Source organism: Martes martes (assembly GCF_963455335.1).
Source record: "Martes martes genome assembly, chromosome: 18".
NCBI classification, from domain to species: domain Eukaryota; kingdom Metazoa; phylum Chordata; class Mammalia; order Carnivora; family Mustelidae; genus Martes; species Martes martes.
The window spans coordinates 34058924-34086155 of NC_137906.1; the positions used below are offsets into that span (position 1 = coordinate 34058924).

The following is a 27232-nucleotide window of genomic DNA, read 5'->3' on the forward strand; positions in this document are numbered from 1 at the left end:
GGATTTCTGCCCTTTGTCTATATCACGAGTATTTTTTCCCCTATTTGTCATTTGTCAGGGTAATATCTAGAAAAATATAAAAGATACTGCATGCTCACAAATTAATCTCATAGTTCACAAATTTAGGAGGTTAAAAGAACTTGGATGTGCATATTGGGAACATTGTTAATAAGGAAGAATAAACAGTAACTGATTTTTATATATTATGTGTGCTATTTTACCAAGATCATCCTTTATCTTGGGGGGCAGTAGTCTCTCTCTCTTTTTTTTAAGATTTTATTTATTTATTTGACAGACAGAGATCACAAGTAGGCAGAGAGGCAGGCAGAGAGAGAGAGGGAAGCAGGCTCCCCGCTGAGCAGAGAGCCCGATGCGGGGCTCAATCCCAGGACCCCAAGATCATGACCTGAGCCGAAAGCAGAGGCTTTAACCCACTGAGCCACCCAGGTGCCACCCCCCGCCTTTTTTTTTAAAGATTTATTTATTTGAGAGAGCGAGAGAATGAAGGAAAGAGCGAGAGTGAGCGAGAGCAGGGGGAAGGGCACAGGGAGAGACAAGCAGACTCCCCATGGAGTACGGATCCCAGTACCACTAGGTCTCCACTGGAGCTAAAATCAAGAGTCAGATGCTCAACCGACTGAGCCACCCAGGTGCCCTGGCAGTCTTTTTTTTTTTTTTTTTTTTTTAAGATTTTATTTATTTATTTGACAGAGAGAGAGATCACAGGTAGGCAGAGAGGCAGGCAGAGAGAGAGAGGGGGAAGCAGGCTCCCCGCCGAGTAGAGAGCCCAATGTGGGGCTCGATCCCAGGACCCTGAGATCATGACTGAGCCGAAGTCAGAGGCCTTAACCCACTGAGCCAGCCAGGCGCCCCCCTGGCAGTCTTTTTATAAAGGTGCACTAGGAATTAGTCGTCACTCAGTCTGTCCCAACTATTTCACTCGGCCAGTCTAACAGTCATAGACAATAAGTACATGAATGGGTGTGGCAGTATTCAAACAAAACCTTGTTCATGGACACTGAAATGTGAAATGAACATAATATTCCTTTGCCATGACATATCATTCTTTGATTTTGTTTTTCAACCATTGGAAAACGTAAAAAGCATTTTTATCTCCTGGGCTCTACAAAAACAGGAAAGAAACCAGGCAAATGTGGCCAACGAGTTGTAGTTTGCCAGCTTCTGCTTTATCCCATCTGAACTTGACTGTCTCTTGGTGAGGAGGACAGGGAGGCGTGAATCTCTATTTCCAGTACGTGCAGAAGCAAGTTCTGACAGATGAGGGCTTTGAGCTCACGTGGTCTGACTGCGTTCTGCTCCATCACGTGCCTGCTCTGCAGAAAAACAAATGAGAGCAAATGGGTCAGTGAAGTCAAAAGCTTCTGTTTAAATCCAAAGTATTTAAAAATTTTTTTTATTTTGAAGGTTTTTTTTTTTTTGAGATTTTATTTGACGGAGAGAGACACAGCAAGAGAGGGGAACACAAGCAGTGGGAGTGGGAGAGGGAGAAGCAGGCCTCCCGCCGAGCAGGGAGCTGGACGCGGGGCTCGATCCCAGGACCCTGAGATCATGACCTGGGTAGATGCTTAACAACTGGGCCACCCAGGTGCCCCAGAAACTTGGGTCTTTTGTTTTTTGTTTTTTTTTTTTTGAAACTAAGGTTTTAATCTAAGGTTTGTTGTTGTTAAAGATTTTATTTATTTGAGAGAGAGAGAAAGCAAGCACAGAGGGAGAGAGAGAGGGAGATGCAGACTCCCCGCTGAGCAGAGAGCCTGATGTGGGACTCGATCCCAGGATCCTGAGATCATGACCTGAGCCCAAGGCAGAGGCTTAACTAACTGAGACACCCAGGCTTCCCAAAGGTTTTAATGATTTCACCCCTATGTGTTCGTAGACCTGGTACTTTTTTTAGGTAGGCTCCGTGCCCAGTGTGGAGCCCGACATAAGCCTTGAACTCACTACTTGGAGATCAAGACCTGAGCTGAGATCAAGAATCAGATGCTTAATTGACTGAGCCACCCAGGTGCCCCAGACCAGATACTTTTTTTTTTTCTTTTAAAAGATTTTATTTATTTATTTGACGGAGAGAGAGATCACAAGTAGGCAGAGAGGCAGGCAGAGAGAGAGGGAAGCAGGCTCCCTGGTGAGCAGAGAGCCCAATACGGGACTCAATCCCGGGACCCGAGATCATGACCTGAGCCGAAGGCAGAGGCTTTAACTCACTGAGCCACCCAGGCACCCCCAGACCAGATACTTTTAAAAAGGCATACTCTCCTGTCCCTCTGGGAGTAACTGTCTCAACGCTTTCCTTTCCCGACTGGATCCCATCGATGCTGCCCACCTCAAACTCTGTGAAGATGAGCCTTTCAAAGGAGACCAGGATGTCTGGAGGGAGGTGGAGCCTTAGGAGGCTGGGACGCTGGAGCCCCAGACTCACTGGGTTAGACGGGCTTACTCAGAATCCTGGTTCTGTCACTCATTTGCTGTGTGACTTTGGAGAAGTTGCCCACCTCTCGGGAAAAGAAAGATAGTCACATAGGGTTGTCGTTTTCAATGTGAATTTGAATTGGTGCGATACAAATCGGGGTAAGGCGCACTTTCTTTTGGTCTTGAAGTGACATCATGCCAGTTCCTTATGTCCCACATAAATTTAAGACTCCAGGAACCTCAGGGTGGGGCGGACCCAGAGGTCTGCAGCCGCCTCTGTCTATGCCACCCCTCCCTGAGCTGAGAAACAGAAATACTGCCCCCTATGGTCAAAGGTAGTGTTCAGGGGCACCTGGGTGGCTCAGTGTGTTGAGCCTCTGCCTTCGGCTTGGGTCATGATCTCAGGGTCCTAGGATCGAGCCCCGCATCGGGCTCTCTTCTCAGCAGGGAGCCTGCTTCCCCCTCTCTCTCTGCCTGCCTCTCTGCCTACTTGTGATCTCTCTCTGTCAAAAAAATAAAAAAAAAAGCAGTGTTCAATGATTAGCTTTAAATGTTGCCATATTGTCCCAGAACATATGGAAGCCTGGAACCAACCTGCCGGGCTGCTGTGAACGTTGGAGTTAGTATAGGAAAAGTGGCTGGCACAGAGTGGACCAGGCAAAACAATGGCTACTTGTGTGCCTTCAGGGATTCACGGGCAGAGCTTTAATTTAGGAATTCCTTGGATGTGGGTTTTGAAATATTACCCAGGCCTGCCTGGGTGAGGGCAACGTGGCACGTCTGTGAAGAGCTCCCACGGTGTAGCGTGCGCGCTGTCAGAGCTGAACTTTTTTTTTTTTAATAACAGCTTTATTGGGATGTAATTTACATGCTACGTAATTCTCCTGTTTTAAGTGCATAGTTAATTCAGTGGTTTGTGGGGTATGCAGGGAGTCGTGCAACCATTAGCAGAGTCAATTTATAATGTCTTCGTTTCTCCCCCCACCCCCGTGCCTCCCATGCCGGACCTACTAGCAGTCACTCCCCCTTCCCTGCTCCCCCACCCCCAGCCCCTGGCAACTTCTAATTTACTTTCTGTCTCTATGGATTTGCCTGTTCTGGACGTGTCATATAAATGGAATCCTACAGTACGTGGTCTTTTGTGTCTAGCAGCTTTCACTTTAGTGTACTGATTTCACGACTCATCCACGTCGAAGCAGGTGTCGTGTGCTCTTCCTTTTCATGGCTGAATAATATTCCGTTGTTTGGTGAGACCAGTATTTTATTTATCCATCTGTCAAGGGGCCTTCCGAATTGTTTCCAGACGTGAAATCTTGGTGCTTTATTGGATCTGTTCTTGGGCTGGTTAACCTCCTGTTGCCTTGGCTTCCTCATCTGTAAAATGGGGACAGTAGGCAGGGGCAATACCACCATCTTTAGACCGTCCGTGCAAATTCAAAAGAGGTGCCCCTCTTGGCAGATACCTGTCTCATCCCATGGGCGGGCAAGCAGATGGAGGCTTTGTTGTCAGAAGCAAGGTTAGCTGGGGTTTTCTGGGCTGGATGTCAGCCCTTCCCCCTTAAGTGTATGGTTCTTTGATTTCAGCTTTACAGTATCCATTAAAAATGCCATTTTCCAAAGTCACGTAAGTCAGCTCCTTCTTTCCTTCACCTCCTTTAACGAGGTGAGAGCTCCTTTGTCATACCCTCATTTGTCACTGTCTGTATTCCATTTTTGGATCCCCAATATCCCCATGGATTTTTTTTTCTTTTTTCTTTCTTAAAGATTTTATTTTTTATTTATTTGACAGAGAGATCACAAGTAGGCAGAGAGGTAGGCAGAGAGAGAGAGAGAGAGAGAAAGAGAGGAGGAAGCAGGCACCCCGCTGAGCAGAGAGCCCGATGCGGGGCCCGATCCCAGGATCCTGCGATCATGACCTGAGCCGAAGGCAAAGGCCAAACCCACTGAGCCACCCAGGTGCCTGGACTTTTTTTTCTTTAAAGATTTATTTAGGGGCACCTGAGTGGCTCAGATGGTTAAGCGTCTGCCTTCAGCTCAGGTTATGGGCTGTGGGTCCTGGGATCGAGCTCCGCCTTGGGCTCCCAGCTCAGCAGAGTCTGCTCCTCCCTTTCCCTCTACCTCTCCCCTCTGCTCATGCTCTCTTTCTCTGTCTCAAGTGAATAAATAAAATCTTAAAAAAATAAAAATAAAAATTTATTTTATTTTGAGGAGGGGAGGGGCAGAGAGGCTCAAGCAGACTCTGTACAACCCTGAGATCATGGCCTGAGCCGAAACTAAGAGTCAGATGCTCGGGCGCCTGGGTGGCTCGGTTGGTTGAGCGACTGCCTTTGGCTTGGGTCATAATCCCAGAGTACCCGGGTTGAGTTCCACCATTTGGCTCCCAGCTCCAAGGGGTGGGGGGAACGGTGGGTGCTGCTTCTCCCTCTGATCTCCTCTCATGCTCTCTCTGTCTCTCTCTCTCAAATAAATAAATAAAATCTTAAAAAAAAAAAAAAAGTCAGATGCTCAACTGACTGCACCACCTAGGCACCCCAACTTTTTTTAAGGTTTTATGTACTTATTTATTTTTTATTTTTTAAAAAGACTTATTTATTTATTGGACAGAGAGAGAGAGCGAGCTAGCACAAGCAGGGGGAATGGCAGGCAGGGGAGAAGCAGGCTCCTGCTCAGCAAGTGGCCTGATGTGGGGCTCGATTCCCAGACCCTGGAATCATGAGCTGAGCTGAAGGCAGCAGCCCAACGAACTCAGCCACCCAGGCGCCCCTTACTTATTTTTTTTTATAAAGTAATCTCTATGCCCAATGTGGGGCTTAAACTTACAACCCTGAGATAAAGAGTGGCGTACCCTACCATCTGAGCCAGCCAGGCACCTCTCTCTCCTGGACTTTTTTTTTTAAATATCAATTTTGGTTTTTTTTTTTTTTTTTAAAGATTTTATTTTTATTTATTTGACAGAGAGAGAGATTACAAGTAGGCAGAGAGGCAGGCAGAGAAAGAGAGAGGGGGAAGCAGGCTCCCTGCTGAGCAGAGAGCCCGATGCGGGGCTCGATCCCAGGACCCTGGGATCATGACCTGAACCAAAGGCAGAGGCTTTAACCCACTGAGCCATCCAGGCGCCCCTCAATTTTGTTTTTTTTAAGATTTTATTTATTTATTTGACAGACAGAGATCACAAGTAGGCAGAGAGGCAGGCTGGCAGGGAGAGAGGGGGAAGCAGGCTCCCCGCTGAGCAGAGAGCCGGACGTGGGGCTCAATCCCAGGACCCTGAGATCATGACCTGAGCCAAACGCAGAGGCTTAACCCACTGAGCCACCCAGGTGCCTCCCTCCTTGACTTTTAAAAAAAGTTTATCTACATTAGAGTTCATTCTTTGTGCCGTAAGATTCTATGGGTTTTGCAAATGCATAGTCTCCTTGGGTGGGATACTTAATGGAGCCTTTCCTGGGCTGGCGGCACAAAGGATCGTGGGACTACACGCACCCTGAGAAGTGGCTTTTGCTTGTTTAATGAGGATCAGAAAGCGCTGGAGAAATCCTGGTATCTCTAGGGCCAAAGGGGACAAAGGATGTCTCTGCTGCCTTCTCTGGCAGAACTTGGGAGCCCACTGTACCCAGAGAGGCAACCAAGAAAAATGGTGTTAGAGTGGAGGTCTCAGTGAACAGTCACCTGGATTCCCTCCACCCACTCCAAAGCCCTGGGTAACGCCTGTGTCCTGGGCTCTCAGCCTTCTCCATCTTTGAGGTTCCCTGTAGCTCTGCTCCAATGCCATAGTGTTGGCGTATGTTTCCAACAGATGTTATTATTGAAGTATTATACGCATGTGATAAAAGAAGAAAATTCAAACAGTACAGCCAGGGTCAACAAACTTTCCGTAAAGGGCCAGATAGTAAATATTTTGACTTTGTAGGCCACGCGATCTCTGGTTCAGCAACTCAACTCAGCCTTTGCAGGGTGAAAGCAGCTGCAGACAATACCTAAATGAATGAATGGGCTTTTCCAATAAAACTTTATTCAAAAAAGTGGGCACATGCAGAGTTGGCCCACGGGCCATCCTTGGCTGATCCCTATAGAAGAGGAAAAGCATAGGGGTGCCTGGGTGGCTCAATGGGTTAAGCCTCTGCCTTTGGCTCAGGTCATGATCCCAGGGTCCTGGGATCGAGCCCCACATCGGGCTCTCTGCTTAGCGGGGAGTCTGCTTCCCCCTCTCTCTCTCTGCCTACTGCTCTGCCTACTTGAGATTTCTCTCTCTCTGTCAAATAAATAAATAAAATCTTTTAAAAAAAAGAAGAGAAAAGCATAAAGTGAAAGGTAGACATGGTACCCCCCCCCCCAATTCCTGTTACCATTCCTCATAAGAAACCTCTGTTAATAGTTTCTTGTACATAGTATTGTAGCTCAAAGTGGGGCTTGGAAGCCAGATGCCTTAGATCCTGTCTGGGCTCCCGTGTACCCAGGGATATATAAAATGGGGATACTATTATTATTGTATAAAGTGAAATAAAACAAGCCAGGTATGGGGCGTCTGGGTGGCTCAGTGGGTTAAAGCCTCTGCCTTCAGCTCAGGTCATGATCTCAGGGTCCTGGGATTGAGCCCCGCATCGGGTTCTCTGCTTGGCGGGGAGTCTGCTTCCCTTCCTCTCTCTCTGCCTGCCTCTCTGCCTCCTTGTGATCTGTGTCTGTAAAGTAAGTAAATAAAATCTTAAAGAAAAAAAAAAAAAACAAGCCAGGTAACATCATAATTTATGGTTAAACAGAAAAAGCCCAGGGACGTCTGACTGCCTCAGTCAGTAGGACATGTATGCAACTCTTGACCTCAAGGGTTCTAAGTTTGAGCCCCATGTAGGGGGTAGAGTTTACTTTAAAAAAAAAAAAAAGTTAGTGCTCGCTTCGGCAGCACATATACTAAAAAAAAAAAAAAAAAAAGTCAAAAGAAAAAGCTCAATCCACTTCCCACCGTCACTGCCTTGCATATAATAGACATACAGAAATGTATTGTTGAATTGATAAAGAAAATCAAAGAGTTGAGAAGTAACGAAGATGTTCTATATTTGGGTTATATTTGGGTTGATGAGCGACTCAATAGATGTTCCAAAAATGTTTGTTGCATTATTTGATTTAAAATACTCCAAAAAAAAAAAAATCCAGAATTAACGATCATTCCCCTCAGCCAGGAATCAGGGCCATTCAGTTTAAATTTGGCCCCGCCAATTAGGGGCTCCTGGCTGGCTTGGTCCTTAGTGTGGGTGACTCTTGATCTGAGGGTTGTGAGTTCAAGCCCCATATTGCGTCAGGAGCCCACTTAAAAAAATAATGATAGTAAAATAAAATCCTTAAAAATAGGTAAGTAAATAACACCCAAACCTGAAACACATTGTTCTTTGCCATTTCAAAATATTATTACTGTTTTTAAAACAAATTCCAAAGGCTCTCATAAAAGATAATTGAATTACAAACAAGGGTTTCCTTTATGCTTTACTTTAGTAGATGTGGTCAAGGAGCAGCAGAAAGTCTTTATGGACAAAAATTATTCTCTAAAGAAATGTGGCAGTTATTAACGCGGGACATTATCTTTCTGTATTAAGTCTTGGGGGTTCTGGATTATTAAAGAAGCCAGGGGAAACACTCACCAGGTTGCCTGGTACACAGTAAGTGCTTAATAAATGTTCTCCATTGCTTGCGTGTCATTTTCTTTAATATAGAAGGGATCTCGATGTTCTCAAGCTTGCTTGTTGCCCTGAGAACCTGAGACTGAAACTCTTCCCCTATCAACCCAGATATCAAATGCCATTATTTTAATTAATTTAAATTCCACGAGTTGCCATCTGGCAGATAAAATCCAGGTGCTGTTTGCAGCAGTCACTGGACTCTTCCTGTGATGTAAGAAATCTGCCTGTGAGTGGTGTCAGCATGTGTATTCATTGATTCGATAAAAAGTATTTCCTGAGCAAGAGCTATGAAAGGGACTGAGAGCCCAGCCACCTGTGTCCTATGTTTAAGTGTCCAGAGACCGGGGAGGAGGGGTTTCAAGAATGGGTGTTTCCAGCTCAAGGATGAGCCGTGGTCTCATGAGACAGGGACCCACCTTGCTCTCGTGAAGCAGCATTTCTTTTTTTTCTGCTCCCGATGGAGCAGCCTCCAATCTGGACCTCGAACACGGTGCCGGGAGAGGCACCCTTTCCCCTGTTTGTTGAATGAATGAACGCGTGTGAGGTTCAGAAGTGTTGAGTGAATTTTGCTTTTAACACATAAATACTCTCCACCCTCCTTGCCAGATGTCTTTGGGAATAATGTAATTATCCAGGTCAGCAGTTTATTTTTGGAGTTATTAATAGGAAAGTAAATTGAGTCACTGAATAACCAGTGGCAATTCTGGAGGCGTTTTTGGTTGCCGCAGCTGGGGTTGGGGTGATCCTGGCATCTGGTGGGTGGACCAGGGACGCTGCTAAACATCCTACAGGGCATAGAACAGCCCCCCCCCGACCACGCCCCCCCACAGAGGATTAGGGGGTCCAAGTGGCAGTCACGCTGAACCTGTCCCAAGTAAGGAGCTTGGGGACATTGGCTAGAAGCATGTGGTGTCTTTGCAGCTGGCAGAGTTCTTTGAAACCCATTTCTGCCACGGCCTACCTATGCCTCAGTTTCCTCTTCTGTATAATGAAAATAGTAATGCTTTCTATCAGAATGCAAAGCATGACATAGTGGTTAGAGACATGCTATGCAATGAGAGAATGCCCTACTTCAAATCTTTTTTTTTTTTTTTTAGCGTAGTAAAATACAGATAGCAAAATTTGCCATTAGTAACATTATGTACATTCGTGTTATGTAGTTATGACTGCTCAATTTCCAGAACATTTTTATGACCCCCACAACAGGAAACCCCCATAGCCATTGAAGCTGCCACTCCCCCCACCCCCATAACCCATCCCCTGGCACCCACTAACCTGTTTTCTGTCTCTGTGGATTTGTCCACCCTGGTTATTTCATACAAGTAGACTCAGAGAATATGTGGCCTTTTGTGTCTGGCTTCTTTCATTTCCTAGCAATTTTTTTTTTTAAGATTTTATTTTTTAGTAATCTCTGCACCCAGAATGGGGCTCGAAGTTAAAACGGTGAGATCAGGAGTCACGCACGCTCCACTGGCAGAGTCAGCCAGGCGTCCCCTCATTTACTAGCTTGTCTTCAAGGTTCGTCTGTCTCATAGTGTGGACCGGTCCTTCATTTCTCCTAGCGGCTGAATGACGTGTGGATAGACCCCATTTTGTTACCCATTCATCTCTCCACGGACATTTGGGCTGTTTCCACCATTTTAGCTATTGCAAATAGGGCTGCTATGGACAGTGAGTGTGCGAAGTTTTGTTGGAGACCCTGTTTCCAGTTCTGCTGGGTAGAGACCCGAGTGTGGAGGAGCTGGGTTACTCTTGCTAGTTCTGCGTCTATGAATTAACCCTTCTGAGACACCGATCTCCTTCCTTCTCTTCTGTCTTGGTTTTGTCATCTCTTAAAAAGGGCTGCTTGACAGTTTTATTTCTCAGGGTTGTTGACAGATAATTTTTTTTTTTAAAGATTTTATTTATTTATTTGTCAGAGAGAGTGAGCACAGGCAGACAGAGAGGCAGGCAGAGGCAGAGGGAGAAGCAGGCTCCCTGCTGAGCAAGGAGCCCGATGTGGGACTCGATCCCAGGACGCCGGGATCATGACCTGAGCCGAAGGCAGCCGCTTAACCAACTGAGCCACCCAGGCGTCCCAACAGATAATTTTTTTTTTAAGATTTTATTTTTATTTATTTGAGAGAGAGAGCGAGAATGGGAGACAGAGCATGAGAGGGGAGCGGTCAGAGGGAGAAGCAGGCTGTCAGCTGCACAGGGAGCCCGACGCAGGACTCGATTCCAGAACTCCAGAATCATGACCTGAGCCGAAGGCAGACCCTTAACCAATTGAGCCACACAGGCGCCCTGTTGATTGATTAAATGAAGGAGTTAACATCAAGTGCTTCGGACAGTGCCCGGCGGGATGAAAGCAGTCAATGAACATTAGCGATGATTACTGCTCAAACCTGGTTGTGAGGGTTAAGTAGGATAGTCACTTAAACATGTTACCTGGCGAAGCGACCGGTGACTTAACTCGGTTTACAGTTGGAGCTGAGACAGTTCTGCCAAGAATGTACCTTGGGGCACCTGGGTGGCTCAGTGGGTTAAGCCTCTGCCTTTGGCTCAGGTTCTGATCTCAGCGTCCTGGGATCGAGCCCCGCATCGGGTTCTCTGCTCAGTGGGGAGCCTGCTTCCCTCTCTCTCTGCCTGCCTCTCTGCCTACTTGTGATCTCTCTGTCAAATAAATAAATAAAATCTTAAAAAAAAAAAAAAAAGAATGTACCTAAGGTGACAAACTTCTAGGTGAATATTGTCCAAATAAAAACACAGAACAGTTGCCTTTGAAACAAAGGATGCTTACTGAATTTTGCACGATTGAAGAACAGTTTGTTTTTTTTTTTTAAAGATTTTATTTATTTATTTGACAGAGAGAGACCCAGCGAGAGAGGGGACACAAGCAGGGGGAGTGGGAGAGGGAGAAGCAGGCTTCCCGCTGAGCAGGGAGCCCAATGTGGGCAGATGCGTAGTGACTGAGCCACCCAGACACCCCTCAAAAATGGTTCTGGGGGGGCGCCTGGGTGGCTCAGTGGGTTGAACCTCTGCCTTCGGCTCAGGTCATGGTCTCGGGGTTCTGGGATTGAGTCCCGTGTTGGGCTCTCTGCTCAGCAGGGAGCCTGCTTCCTCCTCTCTCTCTCTGCCTGCCTCTCTGCCTACTTGTGATCTCTGTCTGTCATATAAATAAAATCTTAAAAAAAAAAAAAAAAAGGAATGGTTCTGGGGAAATTTGGCCCGTGTCTGTGTTCTGGCTAACGTGGATGAGAAAACAGTGTAAACGCGTTGGGAAGTCGTGGGACTCCTGATCACATTTGGTGTGTAAGTCTCTTATTAATATTTTTCTGTTGGGTTCTATGGAGCCAGATGGCCTGGGCTCAGATGTGGGCTTGTCTTTGGCTAGCTGTGTGACCTTGAACTAGTTACTTCATCTGGAGACTGCACCTCAGGGACCTCAACTGTAAAACAGCACCTGCCTTGTAGGGTTGACGTGAGAAGTAAAGAAATAACATACGGAATGCTCTATGTAGTCCCCTGGGCTCACAGAAAGGGCTCTTCAACCCCGTGCTTCACTCCCCCCCCCCGCCCCCCGCCAAATCACATAATTGAAAATAGCCCGTTGTTCCCTCTTCTTACCCTTTCAAGAGGGTCTGACCAAGAGGGATGGATAATGGTTTGACTCATTTTCCTAAGAACAGATAAACCAACAAACGCAGGGTAAAAAAGGAAGGGAGGAAAAAGCACCGATGTCTACCCACGTTTTCTGGGCCTCTTATCACTGGATCTTTGTTCCGAGTCAGCCCGGTCACACGACCAAAGCATCTTCGTGAGCCGTTTTTAAAAAATAAAAATGAGACGCTACAGTCTGCATGCACGAGTGACCAACAGTCACAGCAGTCACTGTAGTAAAGAACTTGCATTAACATCTTGCCTCTCCTTTCCCCAAAACACATCCCAGGAAGATGTTGGTCATGGGACTTTGTTTTCATGAGACACCCAGGTCCCCTGTGATCATTTCTGCCCCTCGTTTTCCCTGAAAGTAGCCTGGTCTCTGGCGCGTGGTAGGTCCTCAACCTATGAAAGGATGGTGTGTCAGGATCTGGGGGCTGGGCGTCTCAGGTCATCCTTGCCATAACTATCTCACACCTTCTGAATCATTAAGTGTTTAAAGTTTTATCATTTCATTTGACTCCCAACGGCCCCTTTATTTTTATTTTCTTAAAAATTTTAAAGATTTTGTTTTATTTGTTTGACACAGATAGATCACAAGTAGGCAGAGAGGCAGGCGGAGGGGGAGGGGGAAGCAGGCTCCCCACTGAGCAGAGAGCCCTAAGCAGGGCTTGATCCCAGGACCCCGAGACCACCACCGAGCCAAAGGCAGAGGCCCAACCCACTGAGCCACCCAGGCGCCCCCCCCCCCAACAGCCCCTTTAGACAGAAACTACCTTCCTCATTTTCCTGGGCAAGAATCTTGAGTTGAGAGAGGTTGTTGGCTTCCCAAGTTCAACTTTGCACAACTTCCTGTGAAAACCTAGGTCTTTTGGTTCCGAATCTTAAAGCCCCTTACCCTGCCAAACTGCTTCTAGCTTCACGACCTTGACCTTGGCCAAATGCCTTACCTCCTTTAAGCTCATATCCTCCTAACTAACCCAGTGGTTGTGGGGTTAGGTCATCTTTCCAGGCACGGATTATCTAAGAGTTTAGTTATCCTGAGAAATAAAAAGTGCCTATTAATTCCATTTTTCCCTCTGACACTTCCGTTAAATTATTTTAGACCCTGGCCAACACTGCTGCCAGGTAGATAAATATTTTGGTTCTCAAGAAGAAAAACCAACCGGCTGTTTATGCCAAGTCATGGCACGGGCCCTGGGAGCAGCAAAAATATGTTTTGCTCAGAGAGTAATGATAGGGTGCCCCTCCCTGCACCTACTGATCTACCTAATGACAAGTCAGCGGCTCCAGCCGTTCCTGTCTCCCCGGTTTCCCGTCCCTTCCTTAGGTCCCCAGTTTCTGAACCAGGGTGAGGGTTGTGCAATTAAAAAAAAAAACATTGGCAATGATTAGAAATGGTGCCCCAAGTTGCCTTGCCCTTTGCAGTTCCCGGTCCTTTGGAGACATCTCGGTATTCAGCCTCGCAGGAAGCCAGCATTACTCAGCTGATTTGCGCCTTCTCTAGCGTTCCTCCCCACACACCCATTCTGGGAGCAAATGGGCTTTCCAGCTAATGCCAGGGGAAGATGCAGACAGGCTAGCCGGAGCCTCAGGAGTCAACTAAGTCTGGGTCTTCTTCACAGGCCTCCAAGAGCACTGGCATTGTTTTTTTCCAGTAGCTGAGGTGGCCTAGAAGTGAACTCTTCACTCAACCAGCTACTCCTAGAGCCAGGCAGGAAAGAGCAAAGAAGTGGTGTCATTGCATCCTCATGAAAGGCCTTTAAAGTGAGCAGTCTTTTGTCTCCCAAGCAAACCCCTAGCTCCTAGCAGTTAGTAAACATTAGCTGAGGTTTTTTTTTTTTTTTTTTGAAATTGGGGTTGAGTGCTCTGAGTTGTTTTTTTTCTTAAGATTTTATTTATTTATTCAACAGAGAAAGAGAGGGATCACAAGTAGGCAGAGAGGCAGGCAGAGAGAGAGGGGGGAAGCAGGCTCCCCGCTGAGCAGAGAGCCCAATGTGGGGCTCGATCCCAGGACCCTGGGATCATGACCTGAGCCGAAGGCAGAGGCTTAACCCACTGAGCCACCCGGCGCCCCTAGCTGAGGTTTTGAATCCATTCACTCCCTCTTTATTGAGCATCTACTATGTATGTACCAGGCACTGTGCTAGGTGCTGAGGATACAGGTGTGATGTTTCCCTCCTTGAGATGCTTCTAGGATGGGAGACAGGTATTATTTGTCTTTACGTTTTATTATTGTGTAATAAATCACCACAAGCTCAGAGGCTTAAAACAAGCTCTCTTCCCCTCCCACCCAACTCCAGCCTATCCGCAGGTCCAGCCGGTTCAACCTGTCAACACACCTAGACCTGAACTCTTTTCTCCATGTCCACCACATCTGTCCAGTTCATCTCTGTCTCTCTCATAGACTGTGATCAGCTCCCATCTTGGCCTTCCTCACTCATTCTTGTCCTTTGCAAGATAGCGCTTTTTAAAAAATCAGTTTTACTGCAATATGATTCATGTATCCTACAATTCACCCACTTGAAGCGTTTTTTTAGCATATTTGCAGAGTGGTGCAACCATTAGCAGAATCAAGTTTTAGGATATTTTCAGAACTCCCCAAAAGAAGTCCTGTGCCTAGGAGCTGGCACTGCTTAAACCCTGAACCCCTCAGTCCATAATCTACTTTCTGTTTCTATAGATTGCTTTGCCTGCTCTGGATGTTTCACGTAATGGGAATCATTCACTATGTGGTCTTTGTGTCTGGCTTCTTTCACTGGGCACCATATTTCCAAGGCTCCTATACGTGGTAGCATGTCTCAGTACTTCATTCTTTTTAATTGCCAAATAGTATTTCATGGGATGGGTATGCCTGGTCCAAGGTACCCACCATACAGGGCATCGTTTTTACTCATCTGTTTCCCTGGTTGGTTTTGAACCCATCCATGAAGATAAGGTTCGGTGGTGTAAAACCTGAGTAAGCATTGTGTATCGCTCCCTGCCCCCCCTTTCTCCACCCCAGAGGTCCTTCTGCCCTCCCCCAAGCCTCTAGAGAGCTGGAGGAGAGGATTCCTTTGCATCTGAGAACATCTCATTAGCATTTGTGAGAATTTGTGTGAATAACAACACCTCTTTGGGATCTGGGGGTGACCCAGGGACTGGGATTGATTCCTGGTGAAGTCACTCCTTCCCTCTTGTTTGCTGCCTTCCTTGGTCTAGCAAGAAATCCCACTGGTGGGAATCCTTCCCATATCTGAAATGCTTGGGGGGCGGGGCTGCCCAGTCACATTTGAAGCATACATTCATTGAACAAATATTTATTGGGTCCTTGCTGTGTTCCACGTATTTGGGACACCACAGCACACAAGACATTCTTTTCGGTGTGGGGAGATGGGACAGTAACCGCGCTGGAGAAAACTGGAGGGAAAAGGAGATAGGGAGATAGAAAGTGGGACGGGAATCACAATTTTCTGGCCATTTTAGGGCAAAAATCATACTCTCCCTGGAGATGGTCACTTAGATGGACAGATGTTTGGAGTTGTATATCCTTTTTGCCCATTTTCTTATTCACCTGTGCAGCCTCGGTTCCCATAGAAAAGCTGAGACGCTAATCACGAGTCTGGGCTGCTGTGAGGGGAACCGATGAATGCCAGATGAAGAGGTATTTGGGCCGGTTCCGAGGGACTAAACTTTTCGGGTTTGGACTACAGCGAGAACATAAAATCTCTACACGTTAGGTTCCGGGTGTATACATGGCAGCTCGGTGAAGGGGTGTGGGGTTAAATACTACTACTAGTTACTAGTACTAAGGACCGCGGCAGTCACTGGTGGTACGTGTCTTCCCACTTCTGTCCCGGACCCTGTTCTAAGCAGCCTGGTCGGCTACACGCCCAAGGTCACACGGCTGCCTCTCCGAGGGCCCCACGTCTGCGGGGGCGAACCCAGGTCCCCGCGCTGGGCCGGGCTCCGGGCGCTCCTCCCCCACGGACTGGACACTCGCACCGGCGCGCCCGGGGACTCAGGGGCCGGGAGGCGCGAGGGGCGCGAGGGGCGCGAGGGGCGCGAGGGGCGCGAGGGGCGCGGCCCCGCGGGAGCGGGAGCCTGAGCAAGCGGGCGGGCCGAGGCGGCGGTGGCTGCTGCGGGCGGCGGGCGGCGGGCGGGCCGCTCCCTGCTCCGCCTCCCCTGCTCCGCCCTCCGCTCCCGCTCCGCCCTCCGGCTCGGCGCCCGCCCGCCCGCTCTCCGCTCGCTCGCTCGCTCGCTCTCGGGCCCCCCATGCGGATGTGACATTTCACGCCGCCGCCATTTTGAGAGCGAGCCGAGCCGAGCCGCCGGGCGCCGCGTCCGCTGCCGGAGCCCCGACGACGACGCCGAGGAGGCGGAGGCCGCAGCGCCCCGAGCGCGGCCGGCCCGTCACCCGCCCGCGCCGCCGCCGCTCCCGCCGGCCCCAGGCCCCGCAGGCCCGCCGCGGCCGGCCAGGCCTCCCTCCCGCCGCGCCCGGCCCGAGGCGGGGCTGACTCCGCGGCCCCCGCCCGGCCGCCCTCCGCCCCCGGCCGGTCCGCGGCCTCGCAGCCCCGGCCCCGGCCCCGGCGGCGGGAGGCGGGCCCCGCGGCGGCGGCGGCGGCGGCGGCGGCCGCAGCGAGCGACGAGGCCGCCCGGCCCGGCCCGCCGGCCGCCCGCCCGCCTCGGCGCCGAGATTGGGCGAATCGCGAGCAAGTACGTGCGCGTCTCCCTGCCGCCGCCGCCGCCGCCGCCGCCCGCCGCGGGCCGCCCCGGGGCCGCCGCCGCCGCCGACGACGCGCGGGAGGAGGAGGAGGAGGCCGCCCCGCCGCCGCCGCCGCCGCCGCCGCCCCGGCTCGCCGCCGCCGCCGCCGCCCGCCCGCCGGGCCCGCAGCCCGGGCTCCCGGCCGCAGGCGAGGCCCAGGCCGCGGCCGACATGAACCACCAGCAGCAGCAGCAGCAGCAGCAGCAGAAAGCGGGCGAGCAGCAGCTGAGCGAGCCCGAGGACATGGAGATGGAAGGTGAGGCCCGCGGGCCGGTCGCGGCGGGGCCGGGGGGCGCCTTCCATTGTGGCCGGGGGGAGCCGCGGGAGCCACGCGAGGGGCTCGCCATCTTTAAGCAGGCCCCGGCGGCCGCGGGCCTGGGCCGGGCCGGGCGAGGCTGCACCGTCATGCCGGGCCCGCGCGCGGGGGGCGGTCGGCGGCCCCCTGCCCGGCTCATTGTCCGGGGCGCCTCCCGGCACAAAGCGCCCGCAGCCCGGGCTTGTGAATTAGGGCGCCCTGGCCGCCGAGGGACGAGGCGTGCTCTGGCTGCTGGCGGCCGCCGGGTCGGGAGCCGGGCTCCGGGGGGCCGTGCCCCTTCGCGGGCGTCCCCGGGGCCTGCCTAGTCTGGTCTGGTTCCGGCCGGCGAGCTCAGAGAGCGCTCTGGCCCTCCGCGGACGCGGGGCTCGCCCGCACCTGCTCTCGTGCGCTCCCCCGGAGAGCCCGCCCGGGCTGTGAGGCGTTCCCCCGGATCGCTTTTAAAACGCCACTTCCTAGCGTCGGGCTTCATTTTGAAACACCTGCAAGGAAGGCACATGTTCTCAGCCTTTGGACTGGCCCCGAGTTCTGAGCCGCGCGCGCGCTCTTCGTTTCTGAGTTACCTCTTTTGGGGGGCCGTTTGGTGTCACACTCTGTGTGGCGGTGCAGTCAGCATCCGGCCAGGTGTGTGTTTGAAACTACGCGAAAGCCCTCGCTGCACATGACTACCTACACCCGAATCAAAGCTGACTCCAAAGGTAACTAAATTTCCTGCCCATGTGCCTGCAGTTTTCCCAAGTACTTTGGTTGTAAAGGTTTGATGTAAAGAGTCTTGGGTTTACATGGCTTGGGCGGAGGTGGTCATTGGAAGGCATCTTTTATTTCTCGTGGCCCCAACTACTTTAAGGGCAAAGGCAAAGAAGTCTTAAAAGATAGCTTTCTTACCTACATTGAGGGGTGAGACTGGCAGGAGTCAAAAGTGGGTATCTGAGTGAGCGGGGCAGTGAATGAATGTTCTTGTTTTGAACGGGGATCTCAGGTTGTGTAAATGAATGGAACCTTGCTCAGGGAGCTGAAGCGAAGCACCATTTGTCCTGTGGAGTGGGTACACGTGTGGGGGGCATTGCACCCTGGTTGGTGGGAACGCTTACCCATGACTGGTATTCCCCTGTGAATAACTTACTGCCAGTAACTGGATGGTCACTGAAAAAAATGGCTTGCCGGATTGCAGAACGCAAAGCGATGGAAATGCCTGCGGAAAGCGCTTCCCAGTGGCACTTAACAATGGCAGTAATGGGGGACAGGAGAGCAGAGTCCACACCAAGGCCCTGGGCTGTGTATCTTGGTTGGCCTCAGCAAGGCAGTAGCTTCCCCAGAGCTTTTGGCACATGTGATTAAACCAGCCAGTCACAGGAATATGTTGTTGAGACAATTTTGTGTATTCCTTTTATGCAGTGTAACAAAAAGGGTTGCTGTTCAGTTTCATTCTTGAATATCAGTCCGTCAAGACTGAAGTCCATTATGATGTCCTGTGTCCACTGTCTCATCACTTTTCAAGTGTTTTTGAACACGGGTGAGAAGTAATAAACGTGCGCATTGCTGAAGAGCCTATTTCTGGGACAGAGCTGTGTGTTTGGGGAACGAGTCCTGCGCACCAGTTCCAAGGACTTTTCTGTAAGGTTAGGGAGTGTAGAAGGGTGGTGGAAGAGGTTTCAGAAGTCCATGCATGCTTCCAAGACTACTTTCTTTCCTCCTGGGCTTTTATTTTTATATCATCAAAGTTCGCATTGGAAAGGTCACTCCTAAAATCATTAATGTGGGGATGCACTAAAATCTCAAAATTCGTTGGTGAAGGTTGCAGTTAGTAATGCTGGTTCCTTAAACTTAAGAAACTGGGTTCTTTTGAGTGGACTTCTGTCCCGCATTCATTAGCCAGAAGGTAGCTTGTCTCTGTAGGACTTCTGATTGTCAGGATTGTCAGCACCCTGTGAGCACCCACAGGTGTGTGGTTTAGAAAGCTGCCTGTGCCTTAGGCCGTCTATGCCAGCCTTTTTTAGCCTTCTCACTGCAAAAACGTGGTGCTAGGTTTAGATACTGTAGTTGAGGTTCGGAAAGCATGAAAGAAACCTTGGTATTAAAAAGCCAGAGGGGTGGAATTTAGCGAATATCAACTCTGGTCGGCTTCATATGTTGGGCTGTGGTAGTACCTTGAACCTATTGGGTGTCTTTGCCCTGAGTCCAGTCGAATCAGCAGCTGCAAACTGTCAGGGTTCGGATGAGCTTGAGGAAAGGCAGGCTTTGTCAATGAGGAGCATCCTACCCACCCCTCCTGGGCAGGGCAGGTTTCGGAGGAGCTTGGGAGACTGGTTTGGTTGGTTGGTTTTTTCCTATCAATAGGTCAATGTTAGTTTGCTCTCCTCCTGCTCTACTTTATTGGGATAGCATCTGCTTTCGACTGAACTCTGTGCAGTGCACAGTCCTAGCCTATCCGTGGGAGAATAATAACAATGCTCGGGGATTAGTTATTTTAAAAATGGCTCGTTCTGAGCAGTTGGGAGAGTTATGAAGGGTGAGGGGCAAAGAGGGAGGAGATGGGGGAAGGTGCTGACAGTTCATCGGGGTCGGACCACATGCTTCCTGTGAGGCCTGGAGCAGTTGATCCCCACGTTTCAGGTCGGGAGGCAAACAGCTGTGGAGCGGTGGCATTAGTGGGTCTGGCCCCTCAGGAAGGAATTTGCTTAGCAGTTTATTCATTGTCTAACTCAGAGGCGGTGTAGTCCGAGGGGCTGAAGGAGTGACTCGCGCAGCCCTCTGCCCCCTGAGTACTTGGAGAGGTGATAATCTGGTCTGTGTTATGCGGGGTTCAGTCAACAGGAAGTTTTCCCAAGGCTTGCTCCTGCTGCGTGCAAACGTACGTGCCCTGATGTTCGCTCCCTGGCTCTCCTGCCCTGCCCGTGGGAGCAGTCTGTGTTTCACGGTGTAATCTCTGAGACTGATGGGGACAGACAGTTTTGTTTGACTTTTTTTGGTACAACATTCAGACCACCGCTCTCAGGACCCCAAACTGGGAGCAAATCAGTGAGTCATCTGCAGTTTTTGCAAAGAATTCATCATTGACGTCTGTGTTTTCTGTCTGGGGGGCAGCGGCCCGGGTGGGTTTGTGTTTCTTTTAAACTCCTGAGGGTAGGTGGCGTTTCAAGTTACTGTACTGCTGAGACAGGTTTGAGAGTGGAAAGTGAGTTGCCTTGCACACATGCACCCGGATAAACCAAACCTGTGCATTTTATTCTAAAATGCAGGTTTCCTCTTCAGATAGCACTGTAATGAGACAAAAATCACAGAATATGAGAGTCTTGGTTTTTCTCTCAGTGTTTGTTTTGGTTGGTAAAAGAACTCTTCGAGGCTACCAAATGAAAATCAACTCTGAAAACCCAGAAGAAATAAAGAAGAAATTAGGCCAGACCTAGAAACATCTGACTCTGAGCTTGTCAGATTTTGATAGGATTGGAAGTTACTCCCCACAGGCATCACCCCTCCTGAGTTTCTCAGGCTGCTGAGTTTGATTATCGGTGAACAAATAAAGGTGATAACCGCAAATACGGGAAGAAAGCAAATAATTTCCTCCTTCATTTTTATTTTCTTGGGATTAGTTTTGTGGAAAGGGAGAAAGGGGCTGTTGAGTAAACAGCTCCTCGTGGCAGGGCGGTGTGGTGTCTGAGCACAGGCTTCGGGCCAGGCCTGGGTCTGAGTGTGGACTTTGCCTTTTCATTGTGTGACCTCATGGCACGGTGCTTAAGCTCTGGGTGCCTCAGTTTTTCTGCATCGTCCAAAAGGAGGTCAGTCCTATCTTGTGAGGGAGGAGGGACAAAGCCCTCGTAAAGTGCCTCACACCCGAGGAAGGGATCTACTTAGGAACGGAGCATGTTGTGATTTTGGGTGGTGTGAAGACAGTGCCCTACAGGAATTTTATCTTCATGTGGATTAGGAAGAAAACATAACGAGCCTCAGTTTAAGCACCATTATGAAATCCTGGACTTGAGATGCCTCAATAGCTACTTAAGGTTAATGGCCTAATATTTTAAGAAACATGAAGTGGGTAATGGAGGAGCCCAGGGGGTCTGGGGCATGGTGACACGGGTACTGAAGTGTGCTGAGCTCAGTAACCCTCCGATGAGCGTATTCTTGTTCTTGGGAAACTTTTCAAGCATCTAGTGATGACTTCGGACTGGAGAATCAGGGCACCGCGTCTCCAGACTTTGGGAGTCAGCCTTGCATCCTTCCCTGGATCCCCACCTCCTGTTACGAAGCCCTTTTGGTTTTCCAGCCGCCACCCTAAAGGAGGCCCCTGTTGCCTCATGCTGGGACTTTGCAACAACCTTCTTACTGGTTTCTGCTTCCATCATTCCGAAAGCTCACACGCCTATGAAAACGGACTGCCCACAGGCCTGCTGTGCCCTGTCACCTCCCCCTGCTTAGGAGGGCGCAGGTGGGCTGTCTTCCCTGGATGTGGGAACTCGTACAGTCCAGCCTGGGCCATCAGGATCTCAGGATTGGCCTGGGCTTGCTTTGTGCTTTGAGCTCCGGGCACACGCAGGTTTGTGCTTCATGGGGGCAGCCCTGGCTTTGGTGGCCTCTCCTTCTGGAGTGCAAACAGAACAGATACCCCAGGACAGTGGTTCAGAACCTGTTCCAGTGCCACCTTCTGCACCAGAAACGTCGTCTCAGCTGCTTGGCTTGCATTAGAGTCCTGTAGGTGATGCGGTCACCACATGTGTCCCCGCCTCTTCCTTGGCGGGTCTGTGTGGAAGGCATCCTTTTTTTTGTCCACTGTACTTGTGGGAGATCCTCATTCAGGAAACAGCAATTCTAAGTGGCAGAACAGGCGCTGGCTGGCTGGCTGGCTGGCAAGGTGGCGTGTGAAAGAGAAAGCCGCAGTAAAGTAAACCCATGTTGCTTCCATAAGCTGCTAATTCAGTGTCATTGTTTTGAAGTTAAGTTGCTTCAAGTGGCATTTTTGATCCTTTTGGAAGGAAAAGCTTGTTTTCCAGACAGGGCATTGATGGACTTTCTTAAATGACTGAAGGTTTCTTCCGAGTGCTTCGAAAGGTGTTTTTGTCATTCTTTCTGCTTTTGTGGATGAGTAGTATGTATGCAGCCTGGGTATTTCTGTTTGATTTCCAAGTTGAAAGGCTCTTACTCTGGAGACCAAGCATTGTAACCAGGTATTTCTTAGCATATACTGTGGCAGTTAAATGTTCGATGTCACCTGCTCGTGAACTTGTTCTGAACTAATTTGGACTTAAGAAAGTTGGAGGAAGCAGGATTTTGAGTGTCATGCGTAGGCAAGAGTCAGTTATGCCATCTTTCTAGTAAGTTAACACATGCCTTGGCGATGAGTTGAGAAGTCAGACGTGTTGAAATTCTCTTCAAGAGAAGCAGGCCTACTTACGAGGGCTGGTGAATTCAGTGTGGGAGTAGGGGATGGGGGTAACGAGAAAGTTTCTTATGTCATGAAATACACTGACCTGGGCAAGAGCTGAATGCTTCCAGAACATGGTAACGACACGGCTAAGCGAGAGACTAGCAGGAGACTGGGGAGAGAGAGCGGCGTCTGGGAGGACACACCCTGAGAAGAGGTGTCACTGCATGTTGTCGGGTTGAGGAGAGCTGGGGATAGGAACCTCCAGGGGGTTGCAGTGAGTGCAGAGCTCGTGCTGGGTGTGGGCTGGGCCCTCACTGGGCTTTGTGTATGCTGCCTTGTAGACAGTTCAGTTCTGAGGGCAACCTTGAGGGGTGCAGCTCCCTGTTCTGAGGTCACAGCTGCTCATAGGGTCGGAGATGCCCAGGTGTTCTTTATAAGCGCCCAGGACACCTGGCCCGAGGGGGCTTTCGCTTACCTGGTGTTTGAAGCATGAGTGTTGAGAGACTTGAGTCCAAGTCTCAAGGTGGTGGTCCTCGGTTCTTTTCGGGGGGGGGGTGTCATTGAAAATCTAAAAGCTATAGAGGAAGAGGTTCCCTTGTGTGACCGTAACTATTTTTTGTGATTTTCCTGCCTGGCATAGAGTATCAAAACCCAGGGTGGTCTCTGGTTTGAATTCCATGCTGGTGACTAAATCGGTTTTCCTGCCGTCCTGAGACCGGTAGGGCAGTGTCTTGCGTTAGGTGCCAGCCCTCCGAGTATCCACCTGGGCAAGGTCTGGCTCTCACCGCAGGTTGCTAAACTGCCTCTGGTGTGGAAATCGGTTGTATGAGTGTATTAAGGTGACCTCTGTTGGAGAGCGCGATACGCCCCAGGGTGCCTGGGTGGCTTTCTAACTTCTCTCTGCTCCCCCTTCTGCCACCCGATTCCTAGTACTTTGAGGAGTTGATGGGGGCTTTTTCAGGGGAAGCCATGAGCTGTTGCTCCGATGTGTCTGCTGAGCAGACCGGGTTGCCGGAGGGCCCCTTACAAGCAGTCGTAAGGGCTGTGCGGCTGGGGTTGCAGGTGTATTTCATCAATGCACTTTTGGGAATACCTTCTGTCTCAGGGCGCTTAATTGACCCCGTGCGGTGGCTGTCGTCAAACAAGTACCTGTAAGCCTTCTCCACTGTTCCCTGTGGCTGCAGCGCCCAGCTCTTCCTCGTGCTTCCTGCCCCCGTTCGGTACGTCTTACGTTCTTACCCCGGGGGAGACGTTACTCAGAGAAACTATGTGCAGTGGTTAAAAACATTCCTCAGTCCACACTGCTGCCGTGTAAGCATCAGACACTTGTAAGGATCGCCCCCAACGATTCTCAGCCACGCTCTCATGTATTTTGAGGAGTGTGTTAAGGATTGAGAGGGTGTACGGAGAGGGCGGACTAGCAGAATGCCCTCAGGAGCATCTGGCGGGGGAGGTGGGCAGGGTGCTGTGGTCCCTTCTCGAGCCCCAGCCTTTGGGCTGACCTTCCCTCTCAAGACTAGGAGCTGCGGTGGCTAAGGAGCTGCTTCTCCTGGGAGGCAGCGGTGTGCTGCCCTCGCCGGAGGGATTCCTCATTCTCTGAAGTTCTTGAGGTCTCCTGGTTCTGATGAGAACAAATCGAGGTCATGTTCCTACTTAAGACCCATCTCTCTCCAGAAATCCACTTGTTTTCATGTGGGGGGCGGGGGGAGTTGGCATGTTAGGGTGAGGACCTGTGCAGCGCGATGTGGTAGCCACTAGCTGCGGGGCAACGATTTTGGGATCGGAATAAAATTGGGGCACCCAGCTGGCTCAGTCCAGTCGGTGGAGTGTGTGACTTCTGATCTAGGGTCGTGAGTTTAAGCCCCACAGTGGGTGTAGGGCTTCCATTAAAACAAACAAACAAAAAGCATTCCTCAACTGACTGGCCACCTTTCAAGTGTTGAATAGCCACATGTCGTTGGTGGCCACCACCTTGGGCAGTGCAGGTCCAGGGCATGTCCATCAATGGCGGAATGTGTCAGTGGCCCGCGCTGGCCTACACGGTCTCTCTTCAGATCCTTGGCTGGAGGGATCTCAGGTACCATTGGTATCTCATTGAAACTACAATATGTCTTGGGAAAATTCAGGTAAAATGAATAAAATAGTTCTTGGGGCAAGCCCTATACAGCAAGGTTTCTCTGGTTATTTGTGGTAAAGAACCAGGTTTCTTCCCCTAAATTGTTAGTCCATTATGGACAATTTCTAAACCGTATTTTGTAGAAATACAGTGTAAAAAATTACTTAAGTGAAATAAAATAGAACCACAAAACACAAGCCCCCATTGATTATTAAAGTCAACAAATGTAGAGTTAACTGTTGAGATCAGTTATTAGAACAAACATACGGAAAAAGAGAATTGCAGAAACTGTTTAAGTTCATTGAAAGTGTGTGTATAGGCTGTTAATATAAAGAAACTCGATTACACTTGTAACTGTGTCGTTCGACCATGGTAACCAAACACGGTTTTGTGTGAAATAGCCGTTTCCCCCTATTGAAAACCTCCATGCACACTTTGAAGGACTGCAGCGTACATGAGTAGTTTTTAAAGTAACAAATAATCTTGCTTCCTGCTCGGATGGATGGCATGTCTTACTACTCATAGGGGATGATGTTTTACCCAGACCATTTCTGTTTTGCTGAAACTCCTGTGAGCCCACCGCTGTGGAGGTATACTCATGAGAATTGGGGGGAGGGTGGTTTACAGTGATTCTCCAGAATTTTTCTATGGACAGCTTCAACTGTATCCTATTAAACAAATGTATAGCTAAGTTACCTTTCATTCAGAGAAATGGTTGTGGGTGACACCTACTTTCGGATTACAGTTAACAAATGAACACTAGACTCTCACAAGGTGTGACATGGTCCCATGTGATGTGCCACACTGCTTTGATCATACCTTTACTGGCCCATGCTTTGGTGTTGGGGGAAAGTCAGATTGGGGAAAGTTTCTACGCTGGTTCTTCATTGTGCTTTTGGTCCACAGAGGGACACCAGTTTGCGGACTCTGTGCAGGGCATGTCCGTTTTAGCCCTGTCCTTTCTGCTTGCTTGTTTGGTTCTGGGATGGAGCCTTGCTTCTGACTCTGTCACACCCTAGTGGCAGCAGGCTTTGCTTGCTGTGGTGCTCAAAGAGCCCAGTTTGCAGGACAGACATTTTGGATCCCCTTCTCAACTGGCAGGTGTAGTGCTGGCCACCCCGGGGTGTGACTGCCTGAGTGTGGGTTCCTGGAACCCATGTGCAGGGGAGGCCCTCAGGGGAGGGCTCTGAGGAGTGGTGGACAGGAGGGGTCTGTGCCACAAAGCGGGGACAGGACTGGCTCCCCTGGGGAGGGGTGTGGGTCAGCTGCGGCTTTGTCGAGGAGAGGACACAGCTTGGTTTGGGTAGGGACCGCTGGGGTGGTCAGAGGCTGATGTAGAATGGCATGATACGGTTGGTTGGATCGGGACCTGTGCGTCTGTTGCAGAGGGTTAGGATCTGTGGTAGGTGGCATAATGGCCCCCAAAGATGTCCATGTCACAATCCCGAGAGCCTGTGAATGTACTCCCGTACATGGCAAAGGTGATTAAAGATCCCTAATGGGGAGATTATCTAGTGCTGCCCAGGTGGGCCTAGTGTAATCACGAGGGTCCTTATATGTGAAAGGAGGAGGTCCAGGTCCAGGTTGGGTGGTGTGGGGTGGGTTGGGGTGGGAAGGCGGTTGCTGGCTCTGAGGATGAAAAGGGGGAACCAAGGAATGGGGGAGGTCTCTAGAAGCTGGAAAAGGCAAGAAAAGAGATTGTCCCTTGGAGCTTCCAGAAGGGAGTCCTGCTGATGCCTTGATGATAGCCGAGTGAGCCCCGTTTTCAGACTCCTAATCTCCAGAACTGTAAAAGAATAAATGTGCGTTGTTCAAGCCACTGTTTATGTAATCCTTTGGAGCAGCGATCAGAAACTAATGCAGGATCTGGGGAAGTGGGTGAGAAGCAGCAGGTGTGTGCCCGATATATGTAGCTGGCCCCAAACCTGTAGGAGGCCTTGGAGCCGCTCCATGAGTGTGTGGCAGCTCACTCTCACTGAGGGCCCCTCACTGTGTGCCAGACTGTCCGTGTGTTAACTCACACGCTTCTTACTACAGCTCTCAGATAGACGCGTCGACATCTCTGGTTCACAGCAGAGCGAGACCAGGCACTGTGTCATCCTCGGGGTCCATGGTAGGATTTGAACCCGTGCAGTCTGGCTTCACGGCCATTTACAAGTCGTCATACCCAGTAGGCCCCATTGGTCATAGAAGTTGTGGTTACTGGTTTTTAGTGACACCCCTGTGCTGCCTTCTCCCACGTCTCTTACCTCACCACCCCAAAGTGCTATGCTGCAGTTGGGCTTCCGAGTGGATCGTTTTTGTGTGGTTCACCACATGCTTTGAATATAGAAAGTAGCTCACTGCCAGAGTAGGCTGGGGCCGCATGTACGCTTCAGCAAGAGGAATATGGTGGCATAAGAAGATCAGAGCAAAATGGTGTGTCTTTAAAGGTAGACAGATGCCTCCCCCCTTAGAGAATGGAAGTAACTGTATCAGGTGTTCAGTAACAGGTTATAATAAGATCCTGAGCTGAAACGAAATCATCCCCAAAGCAAACCATTCAGAACTCTGGGTATGTGGAGTGATGAAAAATTGAGAAGGCTTAGCGGCGGCTCGGGGCGCAAACGTCCTGCATTTCAGAGTCCCTGATTCTGCGGACCTGGGTACCAGAGCCCCGGATTCCTTAAGGAAGCAGGGGCTGGAAGAAGCGGGGTGACCTGGGTGGCCACTCTCCTTGCCTCACTAGCTGCCAGCTAGCTTTGTGGCATTGCTTTTATGGCACATTTTGAATATTTTCCTTTCGGGCCTCTTTCCGTGACAGGGAATTAAAAAATGTTTAAGTGTGTGTATATGTATATAGGGGTGTGTGTGTGTGTGTTTGTTTGTGTAGGCTACTTTGGGAAGCATGTTTGCTTTGAAAAGTGATTGTAGCAGTCAAAAACTGTAGCAGAGCAGTTTTATTTATTTATTTATTTTTTAA

General features: G+C 49.9%; 1 protein-coding gene across 2 annotated transcripts in view; it reads left to right on the plus strand.

The window, feature by feature from the left end:
• Positions 1-16602: 16602 nt before the first annotated feature.
• The window catches only part of USP7 (ubiquitin specific peptidase 7), a 62231-nt gene continuing 51601 nt past the window's right edge, over positions 16603-27232 (plus strand). The window contains exon 1 of one of the 2 annotated variants that reach the window (XM_080829736.1): positions 16603-16735. In XM_080829736.1, coding sequence (XP_080685862.1) covers positions 16651-16735 — 85 coding nt within the window. In that variant the 5' untranslated portion in view covers positions 16603-16650. The remainder of the gene's footprint in view (positions 16736-27232) is intronic. The other variant, XM_080829737.1, reaches the window with a different exon arrangement.